Source organism: Hippocampus guttulatus, chromosome 22 (assembly GCF_054856545.1).
Source record: "Hippocampus guttulatus isolate MCC_2025c chromosome 22, RoL_Hgut_1.0, whole genome shotgun sequence".
Taxonomy (NCBI): Eukaryota; Metazoa; Chordata; class Actinopteri; order Syngnathiformes; family Syngnathidae; genus Hippocampus; species Hippocampus guttulatus.
The window spans coordinates 4,705,576-4,727,149 of record NC_141282.1 but is presented as its reverse complement, the minus strand read 5'-3'; the positions used below and the strand labels follow the sequence as shown (position 1 = coordinate 4,727,149).

At 49.2% G+C, this 21,574-nt stretch overlaps 1 protein-coding gene across 6 annotated transcripts in view; it reads left to right on the top strand.

Annotated features, from left to right (window-relative positions):
* The window catches only part of chchd3a (coiled-coil-helix-coiled-coil-helix domain containing 3a), a 28,861-nt gene extending 8,543 nt beyond the window's left edge, over positions 1 to 20,318 (top strand). For 2 of the 6 annotated variants that reach the window (XM_086103392.1, XM_086103389.1), the window contains exons 5-11: positions 664 to 844; positions 7,339 to 7,353; positions 7,889 to 7,972; positions 10,231 to 10,301; positions 17,244 to 17,379; positions 17,470 to 17,504; positions 19,904 to 20,318. In XM_086103392.1, the coding sequence (XP_085959518.1) occupies positions 664 to 844; positions 7,339 to 7,353; positions 7,889 to 7,972; positions 10,231 to 10,301; positions 17,244 to 17,379; positions 17,470 to 17,504; positions 19,904 to 19,913 (532 nt within the window). In that variant the 3' untranslated portion in view covers positions 19,914 to 20,318. The other 4 variants (XM_086103390.1, XM_086103391.1, XM_086103393.1 and 1 more) reach the window with 4 other exon arrangements.
* Positions 20,319 to 21,574: the final 1,256 nt, after the last annotated feature.

Sequence of the window (21,574 nt, the reverse complement as noted above, 5' to 3'; positions counted from 1 at the left end):
CTTTCCCTCTCCAACTCCTCACTCCGTCTTTGCCCGGCTTCCTCCAGGGCCAAACGTGCCAAGTCACCACTATTCACTGCTTTCGCTTTCAAGGTGGAGGCATCGCGAGCAAGCTAACTGCAAACCGTCGAGGTAGAAATGGGCCAGGTAATAAGAACTAAGGAAAAAAAAAAAGTCCTCTCGAGAATGGAAATTGTGAGCTGTGTCGTGGAAATTGTCACCGAGCTATTTTTCAAGCAGTCAATATTCACCTGCCTCGAACGTTTCTGTCTGCAGTCTCTCAGGATTTGACTTGAGGTTTTATTGGGATCCTCGCCGAGTTTTCTTTTCAGTCTGTCATAATTCGCCCCGGCGCTCGCTTTTGTTTGTTCTGTGTTTATTTTACCTCGCCGCTTGATTCCGAGCAGCGGAGGCTGCTCGGGGTTTTCAGGGACGTTCCTCCTGTTTTCTAATCAAGCGCACTGTCACTGCACAGGGAGCGCGTTGCTAGGTAACTAAGAGAGCTCGGTAACTGGGAGGGGGGTTCAAATGGTGGTCTCGCGTCTGCACGGAGTTTATCGCCGCTTTGGAAGTAGCGGCGCTTTCCCTGTCGTTCAATATTGACAATCGCCCGCCAGCGCAAATGATTTGGAAACCCTCGAATGTGTCGTCAATCGTCCACAGGCTCGAGGCCGAGAAGTCCCGCGCCTCGGCCCAAGCTCGGGCCGAGGCCAAGCGTCACGCGGAGGACGAGGTGTCCCGCGTTCTTTCCGCCGAACGCGCCGCGGCCGAAGACGGCATCCAGCAGGCCGCCATCCGGGAACGCATCGCCGCCGAGGAAGAGAAGCGCCGCGCTCAGCTCTATGTGAGTCCGCGCATCGCACAGACTTTTGTGAACTTTTTGGCGAGGCGAGGTCCTCCACACGCCGTTCCCCGGCCCACCGAGGTGAATCTGGCGTGCGGAAATCGACGGGTTATGGCTCGCTGGCAAATGTCAGGTCCGTTGGCGTGTGAGCATCACTCCGAGCGAGAGTTCGTTGATCCTCAGCTCTCTCTCTCTCGCGCGCTAGCTTGCATTAGCTGGAGGGGCAGAACACAAACTGGAGACTGTAGCTCACAGTGAGTAAATATCTCGACGGTGTAACTTAATATTCCCTATCTGCGCCTCTTCATCCTTCCGCCGAATCGTGTTACACGTTCATTTTTGGGCGGCCTGTTTTTGATTCCTTGTCATTTGTCAGATTCGCATTCGGCGTTTTGGCGGGGGGGGAGCGTTTCCGTGTCACCCGCAGAGGATGTGTAAATCTCGTTTCTTTTAAAGATGGTTCAATATTTAATCAGGTGTTTTTATCGCCCGCCCGACTGTATTTTTCGTGTTTTTTATTTTATTTTTTAAATTGAATGCGAATTGACCTGAAGCCTGTTCTCCAGAAAACATTTGTCATCGGCGGTAGTTGCCGTTGACTGTGCTATTGATTACCCTCCCTCGGCGCCAAACTCATTAAGATACAGGTCACGGCGCGCCCTGCAGTCACGTGCGTTCTCTCCTCTACTACACACACAATCAGAGCCATGATGTGAACAGTTATATGCCTCCCCACGCTCACCTTATCATCGCCGTAACCTCCGCGGGCCCGGCCCGAGCCAATTACACTTGTTGGGCGTGCCGCAGCGAGGGTTCAAATGGCGCCTTGGATTTAAATTCAGCCCGTTGAGTCACGATCCCGTTGCGCCTGATTTGTACCACGCGTGTTAGACAACTAAAAAAAACAAAAAAAAAACTGGAGGAACCGGAAAGGGAAAACAATCTTGCTTGATCGTCGCGCACGTCCTCCAGGCCTTTCTGTCACTCCCTCCCCGACGAGCCGACTCCTTCCATCCCAGCGAGTCCCGCTCCTCCCCGTCATTGAAACGTCACAGGCGCGCACGCGGTCACTTTTGGCGGGTTCGGCGTCAGGGTTCACACGCGTTATGCCGCTCGAGCGCAGGCATTAATTGGCAGGCACGCAAATCAACCTCAAGGCTGAGGAGGTCGATACTAGCGGGCGCTGCTTCAAAATGGCGGCTAATGCTAATCCTGTACGTTGGCAAGGGGCCGTAAACGTAGTCTGTTCTTTATGGCGGTCTGGTGTTGATGAAGTCACGGACCCTCCATCATGGCCTGCCGTTTTGATTTGGAACGAATCGGGCCCTTGCGGAGCCAAACCGGTCCAGTGACCAATCCATCAGCGGTCACGCACAGGTTCAAACCTTAAGGCGGGATTTTCAATCAAACCCAAAGTCATCAATCATTCCGTGCTCCAAACATGGCTTTAATGCCCCCGAAATGTCGACTCGTCACGCTTGCCATCGTCAAAAACACGTCGCGTGCTACATTTGAGATGAGCTTGAACAACAGAATCCTGTTAAATTAGACAACCGCTTTCACATCAGAGAGAGAGAATTGACTGGAATAATTGACGGGGCAGATAAATCTCTATTCTGTCGCCAATCAAACCGCTTAAAATGTATGTTTCCCCAAATCAAGTGTTCCATTTTACCCTTGGTCAAAAATGGTCGTGTTTCTGGCTGTCGCATTTCAGACACAGACGACTGGACCGGGCTGATAACATGCTGACAATTTAATTTCCTCGGTATTAAAGGAGACTTGCTGGGCTTTGAATTGGTGTCCCTTGGTGGTATTAAAAAAAAAATCCTGAAGAATCTTTTTTTCCCCCTCTCTCCATATAACAGATGATGGGAACAGGATGAGGGTGGGGGGGGGGGGGAGCCTTTTGTGTTATCTTTTGTATGTCCATTTTTTTTCTCTCCCACGCTCTGTCTTGGAGGGAGTCCACACAAGCGTTCCTTACATGTCGGCGGGGCCAGCCTTCACCCCTGCCCGGGGTATGGTGCCCACACGCCGTGCCTGTATTGGCGAGCTTTTTACCGGCACTCCTCTGGCAACAGGCTCTCACCCTTTCCGCTAATTGGCACGGCAAGTGGGCACCGCCGACGCTGTGAAATGGTCGCGATTGATTGAAGGATGGATGGATGGATGAATGGGCGGATGGCGCGGAGCGTCAGGACAACTGTTAGAGCGCGGCAGCCGATGACACGGGCGGTCAAGTCGTTTGACGCGATCAACAAGTCTGTCTGACGCAAAAGCCGCAATTGGGAGCGAGCTCACCTCGTGACGTGCTGCCTCGTGAGCACCTGAGAGAAAAAAATGAACGGTTGAACTTTTCTTTCATTTAGTGAATGCTCGGCGCCGCTAATGGCGCTTGCGGCGCGGATTTTGATTGAACGGTCTGGGGGGCGTTGGGGGAAACTTTGACGCGGAGGAGCCCGCAAAGCGCTGAAAATTCTGGGTGATCTATGTGCGGGAGGCGGCAAAAAGAAGACTGGGAATAAATAGAAGTGCCTGGAAAGAGCGGGAAAATAAAAGGTCTTGATTTAAGGAGCCGTTTTGAAAACAGACTTTAATTAGGAAACAAAAACCAATCGAAAAACCGTGAAGAGGCGGCGAAGGGGAATACATAAAGTACAGCAATGACTCGACAAGCAGTTAGTCCGGGAGGAGTAACGGGGTGAATTGAAACGGCAGACAGGTTAGAGGTGACCCCGAATCTGTTGACGTGGACTTGATCGACAGATGCTGGGGTGGATTGGGGAGCCCCGCCTGGCCCGGCTCCATCAAACCTCAAGGACCACCTGCTGCTCCGTGCGATGAATATGCATGAAAAGACTGCAAAAAAAAAAAAAAAGTCCACTGCATCCTGATCGCGCCAGGCTCCGAACATATGGAGCCGGTTTCGGATTCGCATGCTGCAGGGGTTCATGAACAAGACAGGCAAGGCACCTACGTCCCACCTGACACTGTCTGCCGCCCCGCATTCATGTCCTCGCCCCCGCTGTCCCCCCCCTCGTCGACATTCTACTCACCTCCTACCTGACAGAGGTTGTCCTCTCCTCTCCGGCATTCACTCTGCTCCCCGCGGGGGGGTCGGCTTTGTTGTCCAAAGCCAGGTAGACGTTTCCTCCACTTTCAGGTCCTTCACTGCGTCCTCTGCCGAAGCTCTGTGGAGGAATTTTCCCTCAACTTTCTGGATGGTTCTGAACACTTTGTTGTATCCGTGTCCAGTTGCTCCGTAGTTTGACTTTCACATTTTTTTGTCCAGGGAGCAAGAAGTACCCAATTAAAATCTGGTGTGGCTCGATTTTTGGTAGCGATTCAAATTGGGATTCTTTGACCTTGGTGGACCTTGGTACATTTCTGCTCAACTGCTTTGCGATGTTATCTCTTCTCCCCCACATGTATCTGTTCCCGCTTTTCCACCTCATTCCCGTTGTACTCTTGATTTGCTATCGTACTCTCGGGCCGAGACCTCCTTACATATGCCCCGCCATGTCTCGGTAATGACGCTTCAGCCTTTCGTATCTCATTCCCCGCGTGTCGGACATGACAGATGAGCAGCGGACCTCCAGAGGTTGCGCTCCCCTGGGCTTGCCACAAAGGCAAAGGCTCCAACCTCCGGACCGATCAATCCATCAGTTTACACTGCGGGCATCCGATCGGCCAATTCATCAATCCGTGGCTCCGGCAGATGTTGTCGGCGTTCCCCCAGCGAAACGGCGGCACAGTCGGTTCACTTCAACAAAAGGCCGGGAGGAGGTTGCGGGGTGTTGAAGTGTCAGGGAGGAGAAAGGAAATTGATTTTTCATGTTTCGACCAGGATTTGAAGCTTTGTGTGCTCGCAGCCCATTTATTTGGACCGGAGGATCACCCCCCCTGCCCCCCCTCCCGAGATGCTCTCCCTGCTTTCCTGAAAATATGCCGCCGATACCTCCACCATGCCAATTAGCGACCGAGCACGGTCACATTGCGCCCTTTGACTCCCACCTCACACCCCGCCGACCCTCCTCCACCGCTTGTCGGAGCACACCGGACACCCCAGGCCCGCGGCTTTGCCATCGCTTTGTCGCAAAGCCCCCCCTCCGTGATAGATGGGAGCAGCCCTGACCTCGCCAAGCTGCAGCACTCATCGCGGACGGTGTCGAAGGGAGCATTGATTGTGATGTTACTCCTGACAAGGCTGAGTCGGACAGGAGAGGGGGAGTGACGGTGGAGGGCGGGGGGGGGGCAAAATACACCAAAGGTTATGGATGAGGTGTTGTTAGTTAATGCGATGATTTGATTTGTGCCCCTATCGATCTCGGCACCCTGTCAGATTATTTTCATCGAGTGGGCACTCGGTGTAACTTCAAAGTCATGTCATTAGATTACGCTGCAGATGGCTTCATCACTGAGGTGTGAAATGAGGATCGCATGCTGTGTTGCCTTGAAGCCGGTCTTGATATTTTTTTTTATTTCTTTTTTTTTTGTAGACATAAAAACTACAGTTCTAGTCACTGGGGATCCAGAGTCCTATTTTCCTTCCATTTGGCCTCATTGTTTTGTTAAAGAACATCAAATAGGTGGGGAAGAATTGGGGGGGGGGGGGGGGACAAATGCAACAGCACGTCTCTGCCGCGACACCATTCAGCAGTGTTCATCATTTCCACCCTCCTCCGGCTCCTTTCCCCTCCGCCACCTTGGCCCGCAGCTCAAACCGCGGCACTCGGCTAATTAAAAAACACGATTGTCCTTAATTATTCAACGGCCGGCTAATTGATATTCACGGAGGCATTCACGGAGGCCCAAATGATCCGTTTAGCCTGACCACCGCGGTCGCGGCTCAGGTCGCCATTGTGCTCCTTTATACCCAAAAAGGAAGCTTGGAGAGGCTGGCCCACAAGTTTAGTGAGGTAGAGAAGTTTCCTCCTCGGCGACGATATGCTTTAAGAGTTTAAATACGGCAGCTCCGGTTCTCCGTCGATGCCACCTATGGGCCAATTCTGTCTTTCATCAAAACGTCGTTTGCGGTGGTGCTTTGTCCAGGTTCAAAGTGGCATTAAACAAGTGCTTCGTCATTCCCGTTTATTGCCCTCATTCGCCCCCCCCCCCAATCCACTTCGACCTGTCTCATCTTTTTCCTTCCTCTCTTTTTCTCTCCCTCAACCTCCACTCCTCTCCTTCCCTCGCCACGGCCGCCTCTTCGTTACAGGGACAAAAGGTGTGTGGTGAGCTCGCTGCTATTGTTTGGCCGGGAGCATGATTAGATTATCTTTTAAGGTCCGCTGAAAGGGGGCGATCACTTGGAAGTAATCCTGACATAGTGTGCACGTCGGGGTCTGAATGTGTCGTCCGGGAGGCGGGCCGACATGCCCGCCAGCAGATTTAACGGGCGCGCGCAAGGGAAAAAAAACAACAAAAAAACCCCCAGGGTGCTCGTTTTCTATCACAACCTCTCTTCTTTTAATGGCACCTTAAGTCTCGCCTTCAGCACGCATTTATCTCAACCCGCCCGCCCGGCCTCTGTGGGGACAGCTGCTTCGACTGCTGCGTTGGATATATGTGTGTGTGTTTATGTGTGTGTGTGTGTTTTTGTGCGCTTCGGATCAGTGTCTGAGGTTCTGTTTGCATCCCGCCGTCCAAGTGCATCTTTTGTCTGCAAAAAGCCCGACGTCTTCAAGGCCCGACGTTGCGCTCCACCACGTACGCGACTGCTCACAAACCCTTCCCTAGCTCCGCCCACCCCCTCACAGTTATCCTACCGGGTGACACTTGGGTGGTTGAGCACCGATATTTTGGCACTCGAAGAGAACTGCAGTCACAAGTCGACCGCGTGCGCCCGTGTGGCAGTTTCCCCGTCCGATTGTCGGTCCAGCCTCTCGGGCGACATCATCCGACTCATAACGCATGCAGCTCCCACCCCGCAAGTGAACCGACTATTTGAACACAGATGCTTATCGGCGAGCGGTGAAATTGGATGGGCTAATGCATTTTTTTTTTTTTTTTCATTAGGTGTACCTTCCGTCATTATCTCTGTCTCCTTCAAACAAAAGCGCCGGCTTCAAGGCCCTCATTTGCATTGCTGTTATCCTCCAGAACAGTCCTCGACGGTGTGTAGGGATACGATATTCATGCATACGCATGAAGAAGGGTGTCGCTTATATAAAGTACAATATGTGGAGACACTGAGCGAAAGGACTTTGTCGGAGATTTTAAAGGCTCAAAGTGAGAATCGTAATCCCTCCCCATAAGTCATGTCGATGAAGTGTATTCACTCCCAAAGACGAATATATATGTCTTTTCAGACTCCACACACTCAATCCCAGGCGCTCATTTCTAATTTATTTTTATTTTTTTCACTTTTGTCAGGAGTTAGGCTAAAAAAATAAAAAAATAAAACGGGTCTGGAAAGGGCTGGTACTGAATCAGTTAGTTCGGCATTAATTTTCTTCTTTGCTCCCTTGTTTTCTTTGCTTCCCAATCAGGAGATTGGACTTAGGGTAAGTCTTTCCAATGAAAGTGTGTATTATTATTTTTTCATGTTACAGCAAAGGATGTAATCCCCCCCCTCCCCCGCTTGAGTTTTTGTCATCAATGGCATACACATTTCAGCGCTATAACTTCAAAGATGCTTCGGTGTACCTTTCTGCGAAAACGAATGCTGCGTCGCTGAATGCCACAAATTCTACCTTTCTGCCTTTTTGCATGTCAATTGGAACTCATCATGTCATGCCTTTTGCTCAGAGTCCCTTTAGAAAATAAGCCACCATTCAATCAAACGCCAACATTCCAATCTCCCTTTCAAACTCAAGTCTGTAATTTTTACTTTAAATGACATTTTTTCAAAAAAAAAAAAAAAATGGGGTCCACTATCAGCCGTACATGATGTTATCATTTGCTATTAAACTGTCTGGCCCCGATTTGAAGATTCAAACGAAACATTGAAAAAGGCACTTGTTTATTTATCGGAAAGTGACTCGCGTGTGTTCTCGCGCCACTTCTCCCATTACGTTTTGTGTGCGTGTGTGCGCGCAGGCGAAGCAGCTGGAGGTGAAAGAGGCCGACCTGAACAAGCAGGATGCCTTCTACAAGGAGCAATTGGCTCGGATGGAGGAGAGGGTGAGTTTGCGACCTCGGCTGCAAATGGCTTCGAATGGGAAGCGGGAATGGCCTCAGTTGAGTCAACGGGGCACTCTAACATTCAGATGACATATTGATATCATCGTGTCGTAAAGGTGGCTTCATATACAGTGAGGGGGGAAAAAAAATCAACAGGCTAGGTTTTTAGTTAGGCTCACTAAAGGTTAAGCGAAACCTTCCGAGCGCTCTTTTTCGCGATCCCCTCTCCAGATAGTCGCATCAAGGACAAAAGGTGAAATGTCAAAAAAAAAAAAAATCACCATATAGAAAGAGGCTTGAAGATGGTTGAAAAAGTGAATATCAACTCACGGAGAGGCGTTATCGACTTCTCGATAGGGACCATTCACCGGCCATCTTGTCCTTTGATCAATAACGCAGTTTTGCCCTCAAAGTCTTTTTTTGTTGTTGTTGTTGTTTTTGTTTTCGCGCAAGAGTCCGACAAATGAGATTTCCAAACTTCCCCTCAACATTCCGTGCCCCCCCCCCCCCCCCACACCCTCCCCTGCGTCTTTTTACCTCCGGCTCCTCCCAACGTATTTCACTTTCACGGAAAAGTAGCAGAGGAACACGGCGAAAGAGCGAGAGAGAATATAAGCCTGATATATATTGCACGTCTGTTCCAATCCAACATGGCCATTCATCAGAGAGGCTCCCCGTGACAGGCCATCAGCGCGCTCGCAGGCAGCTCAGCCCCCCGATGCCTCCGCCGCCGCTTCTCATTGGGCCCGCAGCGAGCAAATAGCCTCTGAAAACAAGATCTATATATTTATTACGTCTTCACTCAATACCTGCCCGCCGTAAAACAATCTCATATTTAACAATCAACCCCGGCCTGTTTTTTTTCTTTCTTTTCCGGCACGTCTGTCTCTCTCTCCGGTCTTTGTCTTATCAGCGTTTTCCCTCCACACGGCACGTCAATCCACCCCCCCCCCCCTCCCCCCTTCTCATCTTTGCTCGCTTGCTTTTTCACCCGGCGAATGGATGAAATTTGATTTATTTTTGTGCCCGCCCACCCAGGATGGTTGGAATTAGTCACCGCTGCGAGGAAAAGTCCCCTCGAAAAGTCACGCTGATCTTTGCGGGGTGATATGAATCATCACATCCCGAAATCCTTTTTTTTTTTTTTCAGAAAGGAAGTCCCTTCCGCTTGGTGCGTGGTGTGTTTCCTGCTCGGCTGCCGACACGCACCGAAAAGAAGCCACTAGCACCTGCGTTTCATGAGATGATCATCAAAGCAGGAATGATCCTTCCTGATCCAAAATGAGCACTCTGTCCCACTTGGCTTGTCAATCGGTTGCCGAGACGCAAATTGTGCTTCTTCTAATTTTACCCCGTCGGTGTCGAGCTCCAGCGCGACGGCGCGTACGTGATTTGCGCATTGACAGTGCCAATCACTGTCGCCGGAGGCTGTTTGTCTTCCCGGATGGATTGGCGCACTGATTAGTGCCAGGCGTGCCGTTTAGGCAGGTATTCTCCGACTTGAAATTTCTTCTTCTAAGTCTTGCCATATCCAATGGTTCAGCTTCAGCACTCCGGTGAACACTTTTTTTTTTTCTTTCGACTTAAGGGAGCACTCCAAAAATCAGCTTTTTATCTGGAAACAAAAGAGGAAAAAAAAAATGAAGCGAGTTCTAAATCCCTTTTCCCGCGCTCCTGACAGTTTCTTTGTATAAAATGAAAAGCACTCTGTTCAAGGCCAAGAGGGCACCGATACGGCATGAGCTTACAAGTTAGCTCTTTCCAACTTTCCTTTGTTTTGTTTTTTTTTATCCGTCAAATAGAAAAATTAGAGAACCATTACATTGACATGAATGAGACACAAATATCAATTATGTATTGAGTTTTGACGAATGAATGAACAAGCAGTCATCCTTTTTGACCTCGTGGAAAAACAATGACCCGGTTCGAGTTTTACTCGCCCATCCAACATTTTATGTGAGATGCAATTAGCATATCGACGTCACACAACGGCCGTCATCTTTTTTGAATGATGCAGTACAGGTGTCCCATTTGTGTCGGCAACCGTTTTTCGCCCTTGTCATGTCCCATCTCGCGCCGGCTCTCCAACACGACTATTGATCCTATTTTTTTTTCTTCTCATTGATCTTTCTGGAATGATGATGAATGTCTTCTTTTATGAGAAGGTTGAGCTCGTACGGATACGACCCGCCCGTCCATCCATCTAAACATTCATTCATATGTCCCTTACGTTGTTTGTTTGTTTTTTTTTTCCGCAGAGCGCTCAGTTGTACAAGGTCACCACGGAGAACTACCGTCAAGCCGCTGACCAGGTGAACGCCAAGTTCAAGTAAGTCCCGTCCACGTAGACATCCAATTATTGTGTTCCGCTGATGCTCGGTCGGGATGCGGAGGCGGCAACCCTAAGCGGCCGGACCGTCCCCAGCCACTTCATCCAGGTTTTCTGGGGCCGCAGGGGGGTGTTCCCAGACCACCCAAAAGACAGTCCGTGACAAAGGGCAGCCACGGCGGAGTTAAATCTTCCCCGGAAACGGATCTGAATTACTGCTAGTAACGCGGACTGTAACTCTAACAGGAGCCATCTGTTTGGTCCGTGCGTGGATTTTGTGTTTGGGTAATGCCCAGATAGTGTAAAGATTGATCGCTGCCTCGAGGCCATTAGCTGAGAAGGCAATAATAAATCCGAGGAGTCATGTGTGTAGCATGTAGTCAACACACACATGTAACCCAAGTACTCGAAGAATCTCCGCCCGTCCTCGTTCCATCCGTCTTCTTAATAAGAGGCCATTAGACTCCATAGTAATGTAGGGAAAGTGGATGAGGAGGTTGCGAGCGGCGGGGCCAAATTGGGCCCCGGCCCTCAGGAGACCGACTTTATTGTGTTTGCTTGTCATTAGCCAGTGCTAACACCGGGATCATTGTCTCCCTGAGAAATTCTGGAAACTGATTAGCGTGGCCCACCAGGGGTGTAGCGCTGGACTTGCGCAGGCTGGAACTGAGACTTCCCAAATCGCATTAAAGCGAGATGGAGGGGTGGGGGGAGGGGGGGGGGTGGAAATCAGTCACTGGAATAACATTAGTGCCAAACGACGGCGCGGACTGCGAGCCAACGTCGGCCCGAACCGGGTGGGTGGTCATGTGACGCAGGCATGTGTGCAAAGATTTTGGATTGGCTGATTGGATTAAAGAGGGGTGCATTAGGACAGTTGTGACTGGATTACAATGGCAATGAGTAGGGGGGCGGGGGGTGGTGTCCCCGCGTGCATATGTGTGTGCTAATTAAATGTCGAGGTCTGGCGGAACATGAGATGCAGCGCCCGGGATCAAAGGGGAGGGTTAATTGGATGTAATGAGGCATCTTCGGCTTGATCATCCGCGCCGCCGACGTTCGTACAATGCAAGGATACTTCCACGTGGTTCCTTGGTACAGCTCCGCCGTCGACTCGAAAGTCCCCGAATCCGCCTAAGTCTAACCCCATCGGGCGAATGATGAGACTCCAGTGCCAAAAAAGGTTCAATTGTGCCATCCCCCCCCCCGCAGCAAGACCGGGGACACATCATTGAATAAAGCCTATCTCACGGAAGGGAGAAATGAAAATGCCTTCTCGCGTATGCATCTCATGTGTCAATAGGCAATCCATAACACAGCTCATGCAATGTTCAAAAGGTGTTATGAGTTTCCGCCCCGCAGCCTCCAACAGGAAGCTTTCATTCCGGAGGCGCAGTGCGGTCATTTTCCTCGGCGAGGTTGAAAAATAAATGAAAGTGTGAGCGGTGGGGCCTCCTGGGAAGCAAAGGTGTGTGTGTGTGTGTAAATGTGCGCGTGCGCGTATGTAGTTGTTTGTTTAGGTGTGCACTGCAGCTGTTCCCTGCCATTTTCCATTGCCGCCAGAGTCTGTCGGAGCGCTCCCAACTGAAACGAGACGAGCGTCACTCTGACCTCATTGCATGCTCTGGCTTTCAATACGACTGTTGGAAAGAACTTTTTTTTTTTTTTTTTTTTTTAACTTTATACAGTGACACGATTGCACGATAAGGTTTCCCGCAGGTGCTCAGAAGTCTCAAAGGCCGTACATTCCCCTCGCGTTTGCTTGCGTTGATGGAGAAAATAAAACCTTATTACTTTTTTTTTATTTTTTATTTTTTTATTTTTTATTTTTTAATGCCATCTCATATATTTTGCGGCGACCGGGTAAAACTGCACCTCTACTCAGGCTGAACAATCCCAATTTAGATGAGTTATAGTTGCATTCCTTCAGGAGCACTCGGGTTTTGCGACATTTGCTAATGTACAACATTTCTGGGTTGTGAACGGAAATCAAGCATATGTACGTACATATACATATAGGTACTGTATATGTACGTACATATACGTATATGTACGGTAATATATATGTATGCATATAAATATATACATGGAACAATTTTATCAACCATGTTATAAAGATTATTGGGTTTTAGTATCCAATGAAATGAGCTGGGACCCCAGGAAGCCACACACGCACGTGCTCTCGCTCTTGTCGATCTGCGCTCCTCACACTTGTTACATATACACACGCAATACATGAGAGATAATGTAACAACAAAGGGCCGCCCGTCACACCATTTTTACTTTTACTCGCTTCCTGACGGCAGATAAGCGCCGCAGAAAAAGAGGCCGTCTTACCCCTTGCGGCTGATTTATATGCTGCCGCGTACGCGGCAAGTTTTTTTTTTTTTTCTTCTTCTTCTCCCTTCGGCTGATGCTTTATCGCGCCGTCCGGCGTTTCAATGCGTGACCTTTCCCGCGTGGCACGTATGGAAGGCTGCGTATACGGCACGTGCGCCGGACTCGGTGTCCCGACGGCGCAAACTGCCAGCCATGTTCCAACGTGAAAGATGTGAGATTATGCAATGCGGCAGAAAGAAAACGGGGCCCGAAGCTTTCCTGTCAGCGCTCACCTTTCAGGGGCCCTTCTTTTGCTCACTTTAAGCCCGCCGGCTCCCTGGTGAATAGCGGCGGAAGCGTTTCGTAAGCCTCCGCCAGACACGCGCCTCGGCCGCGTCCTACCTTGATGTTAGCATTTGTGCGCAGATCAGACCGCTTTGTTAGGTCTTTGTGTTTGATTATGCATATGCCTTTGGCGACAAAAGTTACCTTGTCTATTGTTTATTTACTGCCTTCTTTGAAAAGATCCCCCCCCCTTCTTTTCTTCTTTTTTAAATTGAATCCTGTCGACAATAAGAGTCGCCACAGTCCCCGCTTTATCTCAAGGTGAATATAAAGTGCCCGTCGCGCCTTCGGAAGGCTCCAGAGGAACGCTCATTCCTCATCTGAAGAGAGAACTTTTTTTCGCTCGTGGCGAAGTTGGTGCTCACGACCGCCAAAATAAATAACTGATTGACAAATTATTTTCAATGTTCTGTGGAACAAAGCGCTTTGTTCCAGCTGCAGCGGTTGGTTGTGAAAGCGCCATATAAATAAAGCTGCATTGTATTCCCTTTAAAGTGGCTCCATCTAGTGGACGTGTAACGCAACCGCAGCTACTATTGTAGCTTCTGTTCTACGTGCCTTATAACGCAGTGCGTCCAACAAATGAAAACTATTTTAATTGAAGGTGCGCCCGATACACCGAAGCGCCTTATCGTGCGGAAAATACGTTAATTAGTCTTAAGCTGACAGTTGAACCAACATATGTCCACTCAGCATTTTTCTGGATAAACTTGTTTTGTGAGTTACTGAAGTGGAAGAAATCCAGCGCCGAAAATGCTTCACTTTGTCCAAAAAAGTAGCCTGCAAAATGTTAATCAGGTGTTGAGCCAGTGCTTTTACAGCCTTGGCAGCGCTCCCATTACGTTAAAGGACAAATGGCCGTCCGTGCCTCTGAAATGAGCGAAGCAATGAATTGTTGATTATGAAGCAAAAAAGCAAAACAAAAAAAACAAAATATGTTCACTCTACGATTTAATTAGTCGGGATGACGGGAGTCCATTTGGAGTCGTGAAGTATGCCAGCTGATGTGACACCGCTGTGTGCCACCTCGCTGTCAGGTGAGGTCCGAGCCGAATTTTGTCACCATGGCAACCGAGGGAGATGGCGATTCAGCCGAGGCGCCGCGAGTCAATAACGCCTTTAAAAGCTCTTCTCGGGGCTGCCAAAAGCTCACACGTTTCATTCATGTCGACCTCTCACACCTTTTGCCCTTTTATGATGTCTTTTTTTTTTTTTTCCTTTTTCCTCCATCCACTCTGATTGACTCACCGCAGGGGGTCACTTGGGTCCGCTTTAAAAAAAAAAAGCATCACGTGTCATTTTTCTCTCTCTCTTGCTGGATCGTTTATATTTATCTACCCCCCCCCCCCCCCCCCCCGCAGTCGTGACGCTTGCCTTAACTGGAGAGAACATGAGAGCTATTTAAGGGGCGAGCGGCACCCTCCCCTTAACCCTGTTAACCCCTAACTGGGCCCAAATGATGATAAATAGACAATGTGCTGATGGTGAACTCAATCTGGCGGCGGACCAAAGTGATCCATACTGTCCAAGGGGCCAGTTTTTTTTTTTTTTTTTTTTGCTTGATTGATCTGTGTGCATCTTTTTTATTGGTGTGTGTGAGTTCAAGCTCGGATTACAATCGGTGCGAGCTCAACAATACGCATCGCTGCGCTGGAATGAAAAAGTAAAGTAAAATAAAAACATTGAGGAGGGTTTGGTTTGGTTTGAAACATACGTCATAAATAGTAGAAAATGGCACATTTGGTTCATAAGTTCATAAAGTTTTTTAAAATATATTCTATATTGTTTTGTATTGTATTCCATTTAGCATAGCTCCATCTAGTGGATGCATAATGCAACTGCAGCCACTATTGGAGCTTCTATTCTATGCGCCTAATAATGCGGTGCGCCTTAGATATGAAAACAGTTTTAAAATAGGCCATTCATGGATGGTGCACCTTCTACTCCGAAGCGCGGAAAATACGGTATTTTTGATTGAGTCGGATTTTTGACAAAAGGCCATGATTTTGTCTGTAAATGTAGAAAATGTACCGAAATTGAAGGGAAAGCTGCGTTTTATACCGATGCGGCTAGTTATCAACTAAACCCGACAGTAATTACTGCAAAATCGTGTGGCCGTGCATTTTCGACAGGTTTGCAAGGTTAGAGCAGTCAACATCTGGATCAGCTCGAAGTCGTGCACATTGATCGCAATACGTCTTCAGCGCTCCGTCGATAAGTCGTTGAGCACACGTGAGTTCGTATTTATTTATTTTTTTTTCCGCCTTCGTGCCAAAGTGCTGACGTGGGTTTAATAATGTCGGGGACACCTTGAGGAAGGAGACGTTTTGATGGGAATCCGGCAGGTAATCCGTCGGAGCTAAATGCCATTTGAGTACCGTGTACTCATCCAAGGTTTTTTTTTTAATTGTTATTTTTTTCATTTGGTATCCCCCCCCCCCCCCCCACTCCTCCCGAACATTATGTCCTCATCCCCTTTTTTTGCGCTACTTCAGCATCTCAGAGTGGCCCCTGTGCTCTCCCTGCTTTTTGATTTATGGTCCAGGGCTGAGAGTCTGTAATGTGCGGTATCTCCAGGAAACCAGCCTCCTTTCTTTGACTCCCTCTATTAGTGTATCACAGCGGGAAAGACTCGGCGTGTACGGATGTGGTTATAGCGGTCTTTACCTTTAGTGCGACTGATGGCACAAGACGACACTCACATTGACACCTTTTCCAATAAACCGCATCCAGTTTGATGTCTCCAATACCCCGCCACCCCCCCCCTCGGGGGTTTTTTATGAAATGTCCCATGAATCTCAGGCGGATGGGAGTAGAAGAATGCGGGCGGCGGAAAGGTGAAAAATGGACAAGAGAAAAGTATCAGTGGGACATTTTTGGCTAATTGATGCTTTCACTCTCTTTTTACTTATTATTAAGCTATATCATGGGACAAAAAATAAATAAAAAATAGTCCAGAAGGCTGAACATTCAATTCATAAAAAGCCCAACTTAGATTTTTACACATTTCACAGAAGTTCTGTCTGTCAACATTATTGATAGGCATCTTCCATATTATGACTTTATTATTCCCAAGCCATAAAATGGCCACTGCAGAAAGCTGTTTGCTACTTATTTTTAACATCCCCGGATGGTTCTCATCGTTTCCCCCCCCTCATGACGAGTTCGTGAATCTCAACGACCACTTTCATGCATACGGCAGCCATGAAGGCTCATCATTAGGCCTCGGCGGAGGTCCTGATATAAACTGCTGTAGGGCACTGAATGTAAAACTACGAAAGAGGGGAGGGATTGTGGTCGTAGTTGGGTTAAAAAAAAAAAAAAAAAAAAAAGTATGTTCATTTTCATGATAGATAATATTGCATTGTGTGCGTGGTGCCGCGCTTGTTACCGAGATTAACTTAAGTACCGTCTCAACCTCTTTATTGCAGAGCGAGGGGAAAAAAAAGGGGTAAAATAAAATAAAATAATAGTCCAAGAGTCCATTACCGGTGATAAACGCCGCGCTTTGTATCAGCGGCGTGCACCTGGCACGATTACCGATGCTTCAGGAAGCAATTAGCGGCCCATCTAGTCACGATAGACGCCTGCGGGCGGCGTCATGAATGAGCGCCGGGAGCCAGACGAGGAGGGTGGCAAATATTTCTCTTGTTTACTATACCTTGTCACAGAATGAAGAACTATTTAACGTAAAGGAAAGGGTGTCAATTCCCCCCCCCCCCCCCTAAAAAAAAAAACATGTGGCAATGTACATGTGATCTGCATAGGTTTCCTGGTGCATTGCACTCTGGGTAATGACCCGTGGTTTCTCGCTTCCCAGCTTTGCGCCTAATAGGATAATTTCTCACTCCGGGGGGGTGAGGGGGGGGGCGACTCCAACATCTGATTGTGACCACAGGGGGGAACGGCGGTTTCAAAACGCTGACGGGGCAGAAAAAGAAAGTCTTTCACGGACGTTTTAATGCGACCGACCGGAGTTTTCCTGGGCACCGGCGTGTACAAAATGATGACGCCGGCGTGAGCGTAACAGCCCTGGCGTGCGCGCATGTCGTCATTGTGGATGTCGATGGCCTTTGGGAAGCCTCAGACAAAAGCAGTTAAACATCGGACGCGGCAAAGTCGAGCGGAACGTCTCGCATCTGGAAACTAGCGGTTGGCGCGGCGACGCTAACGCCGCAATAGGCCTCGGGGACGCGCCGAGTGCAGCAAGCGAGTGATGGTAGCACGCTTAGCACTCGGGCTTGACAACACCTTCTCCCTTTCCTCTCTCTTTCACAGGCGCTACGAGACGCACCCGGTGTGCGCCGACTTGCAGGGCCAGATCCTCGCGTGCTACCGAGAAAACGCCGGGCAGACCCTCCACTGCTCCAACATCGCAGCCATGTACCTGCAGTGTGTCAACAACGCCAAACAGGTGCCAGCTTTTTATTTGGAAATTCCAAGAGTGCCGCTTTTGCATGGTGGAGCCCAAAAAAATGTTAACTCGCCTCTTTTGTCCGTGAAGAAAAATAAGCAGGCGGCCTCACGGACAGACGACATGTAAGTTGTGTTTCACTTTGATTGACATCCGCTTGTTTTTTTTTTGTTTTTTTTGCGTGACTTGCGCCGTGTCTCTGTCATTCGCTTCCTGTAATCATTGCGTCAGGTGCTCAACAGACCTCACGGCATATTCGGCGACGCAAACTCAAAAGCAATAAACGTCCCGCTCGGCTTCTGCACACTGCTCAGGGAAACATCTTGTTTCCATCCTGGTAAACGTCAGACCTTCAAAATAAAAGCACAACTTGCGCCAAACTTATCGGAGGGTCGAACCAACCGGGAGGGTTTTATTGGGACAAATAAAGGATATCTTATCTTATTGCCTTGAGTTATTCATAAAAACTTCCACCGTGTTACAGTTAGCCAACGCAAGTTGAAACGCACCCGCACAGAAGCCACCCGAGTGGACGCTAACTTGATTTCCGGACGCTAGATTTCCGCTAGCCCCCCCCCGCACCCTGAAAATTACATTTTCATTCTTTATGTTTTTTTTTTTTCTTACAATGTTATTGTTTTGAACAGCAAATGAGGTAAACTGCTCTCGCGCGCCGTCGCGGGAATTCGGATGAGGTATGAAAGTCTGCTGCCTCATGTCAATTGCAAGGATGTTTTATTCATGACGCTGCGTTTTTAGCGGCAGCTACCTGTAGCCTCGGCAGGGTGCCGTCATACGATCTGGTAAACGCTGCCGACGCTATGCTAATCCCGCGCCGTGTTTATCGCCCCGACGGCTAATCGCGGAACACTCTTGCTTGTCAAAGGGGGCTTTATCGGACTTGTTTTTAAAGTCATTAGGTACCAAAGAGACACTTTTTTTTTTGCGATAAGGCTCCAAAGCAATCATATTGCGGAGTGATTCAGCCAAGATGAAAAAAAAGAAAGAATGATGGTGATAGCGATGACCGTGATTAGGATGTTGACGCCGCTTTTATCAGCGCCGACGCAGAAAACTGCACCGGCATACAAATGTCCAAGGGCGGCCATTTTGACCCTCTGGATGATCCACGCCGACTCTCAACCAAAGCGGCTCGGATCCCTTTGCCCTTCGCCGCCCTTCCTCTTAAATCCGGACTCAAGACTGCAACAATGCACCCCCAAATCTCCCTTTTTCCAAGATGGCCTCTTCGACTAAAGTCAGATAGGACAACAGCAGGCTTTTGTCTCCCAATAATTATTCTTATCGCCGCTGTCAGTGACGACGTTTCGACCCGGCGTCCCGAGTTCACATTTCGGCACTTAATGCGTCCGGATAGCAAACAGTAAGCCGGAGGCAGCCGAAGGGCTAGCAGGATAAAGCCTGTCTCGTTCCCCTCGCGTTCCCTTTTCGGCGAGTTTATCGCCCGGCCCGATCGCCGCGGCCGCTCGCCCTCATTGCGTATTCCCCCCGCATGAGTGGCCCCTGCTCCCTATCTTTCTCTCGTCCACTTCATTTCTTCCCCTGACCCTTTCCGTCGCTCTGTCTCGCATCCCCGAGCTGCGTTTTGTTGTTCTCGGGGCTTCGCAAGCGTGACAGTGAAGAAGAAGCTGCTAGGACGCATAGCAGATGCCTCCATCGCTGTTTCTCTTTGAGTTTTGATCACGTCATCAATCAGAGGTTGGGGGGGGGGGGGGGACCAATTGAAGCCTCCCAGGAATTCTTTAAACAATTTTCCAGGCGTCCAATTTTGTTTTTGAGAGTTGTGTGTGTTTTTGTGTGACCTTGTCCCAAGGTGGCTAGCATCCAGGTAGTCGATTCTAATTGGCGCAATGAAAACACAGCAGAGTGTCCCAATCGGTCACAGGAAATTGGCACCTTGAAGCCGGCTCGCGTCTCATCGATGGTGTTGATTTTTTTCTTTTCTTTTGCCTCTTCCGGATCGTTAAAAAAAATAAATAAATAAAAAGGACAAACAAGGTGTGAGGCAGAACAACAAACCCCACTTGCTCGTGTACTACACCAACGGACATTGAAACATTCGAAGCTAAACTTGGGCTGTAGCAAGCGGCGCTTTGACAGGTTTGATCAACAATAAGGGGGCACTCGTTTTAGAGGAGCTGGATTGGTTTTAATCCACGAGCCAGACCGCATCACTCTCTCTCTGAAGCGCTTTCCACTGGCGGGCTCTTTCTTCATTTCCCCGCCTTCATCCGCCGTCTTTAGCCGCCGCCGCCGCCGCAGCTCGGTTCAAATGGTTATTGACAGCCAGTGCCGGGGATTTGTGGTCGCATTTATCGCCAACACGGAATCCACTGCCCTTTGGGTACGCTCTCCACGGCGCAACCGTCCCTCCCCACCCGCCCCCTAGCCATCCTCGTTCACTTTTATTATCATCGCATACCCTCATCCCCCCAGCGTGACATAATCTCTTTGTGTCGGTCTATTTTTCTTCTGAGTGCCGTTTGTTTGTTTTTCCCTCCAGACCAAGTTGAGGACCGGGGGTTAAGAAAGAACGGCAATACCAACGGTGGCGCAGTCAAGTTTATTGTGTGGGATTACCGATGATCGACCGAGCGGCTAAAAAAAAAAAGGAGGAGAGGACCGAAATCGGCACCCAAATGCGCACCTGAAGTCAGATCCCGAGCCCAGTCGTGTATCTCTCCCGTGGAAGTAGCGTGGCACAAGAGACACTCCCCCCCCCCCCCCCCCCCCACACCAGACCTACCCCCGTTTGAGGCCTTAGAAGGACAAAGATGATCCTCCAGAAGCACCGAGTTGGAAGATAGAAGCCATACCTGGACTCCTCCATCACAAATTATTTTTTTTTGCAAACAGTCCTTGTTTGATGTCGTAATTCTATGCACTACCTTGTACACCATTAAACACGGTCACATCTGCGTCGGGCTCGGTCTTATTAGTGTAACTCTCCGGATCGCCGTGTGATCAGAGCGAAATAAAAGATGTTGCAACTGTTGTTCAACAGCCACCCCCCCACCCCCGACCCACCCGCCCACTTATCTATATTAATATTCAACAGGCGCCCTGAGTATCGCGTGTTTTATGCTAATTACGGCGGGCGTCTTTGATGGATGCGCGACCGCGTCGTGTTTGCCACGGCGACATTTTTGCCAAGATGAGCCCGGGAGGCGGTTGCGCCGGGGAACCGTTTGCCATCCGGCTCTTCGCCTCCATAATCTGTTTTTTTTTTTTTTTCCTTTTTCTTCCCATGTCCCTGCTCAGTCTCCCGGGCTAATGTTGTGATGGAAGAGACAGCTTCTCGCTGCTTTCCGAACTCTTAGACTCTGTCTTTTTTTTTTTGGGAGGGGGGGGGGGGCCTTATTTGATGCGCGGGCAGGGTGACAGCTGAGAGGACACAATCTCAATTTCCGAATCATGAGGAGAAAAGTGAGCGTGGGTGACGGACAAAGGAAAGGGGAAGAGAGGAAGGCTGTGCGCATGCGAGCATGAGATTCTTGTGATTGTCTGTCAGTCAGCCGGCCTGACTTCTGGACTCTCCCAGAGGTTAAGGGTTGACTTGCATTATACTGTGTGTGTTGGAAGGCTTTACGAAAGGTCGCTGGATAATGACTTTCCGAGTTCACCACAGGTGCCAATTTCTCTCCCGGTGACCCGCAATGAGGCAAAATGGCCTCGAATCAAATTAAGAGAGAGTGGGGGATTGATGAACACCTGCGCAATCTCAACGCCGTTATTAATTCCACAAGCTTCTCTGGAAAGTCTCAACAATGACTTGGCGTTCTGTTAAAGTCCCCTTAAAGTGATTGTATGCCATCGAGCCTCTTTAGTTTGAGGTATTAACGTCATGTGGCCAGATGCAATGCCCGTCTGGATTGATTGGAATTGTTTGCAGATCTTTTTTTTTTTTTTTTTTTGAGAGGGGGGTGCGCTACTTTGAATGTAACCATATTGCGGCGGTTATAACCAAACACATTAACGCAGTTCCGACCAGCATTGGCCATGTGTCCTTGAGTGGCGACCGCTTCGGAGGAAGCGCAGTTAAAATTCAGAGCGAGACCACTTGAGAAGTGCGCCTGGTGGCCGGCGGCGGCGCGGCGATGGATGTCATAAAGTACCGCAAAGGCTACGTGGACTGAGGGTGAGTTGAACTCTGCTTTAATTGAGTCCCGGTGGT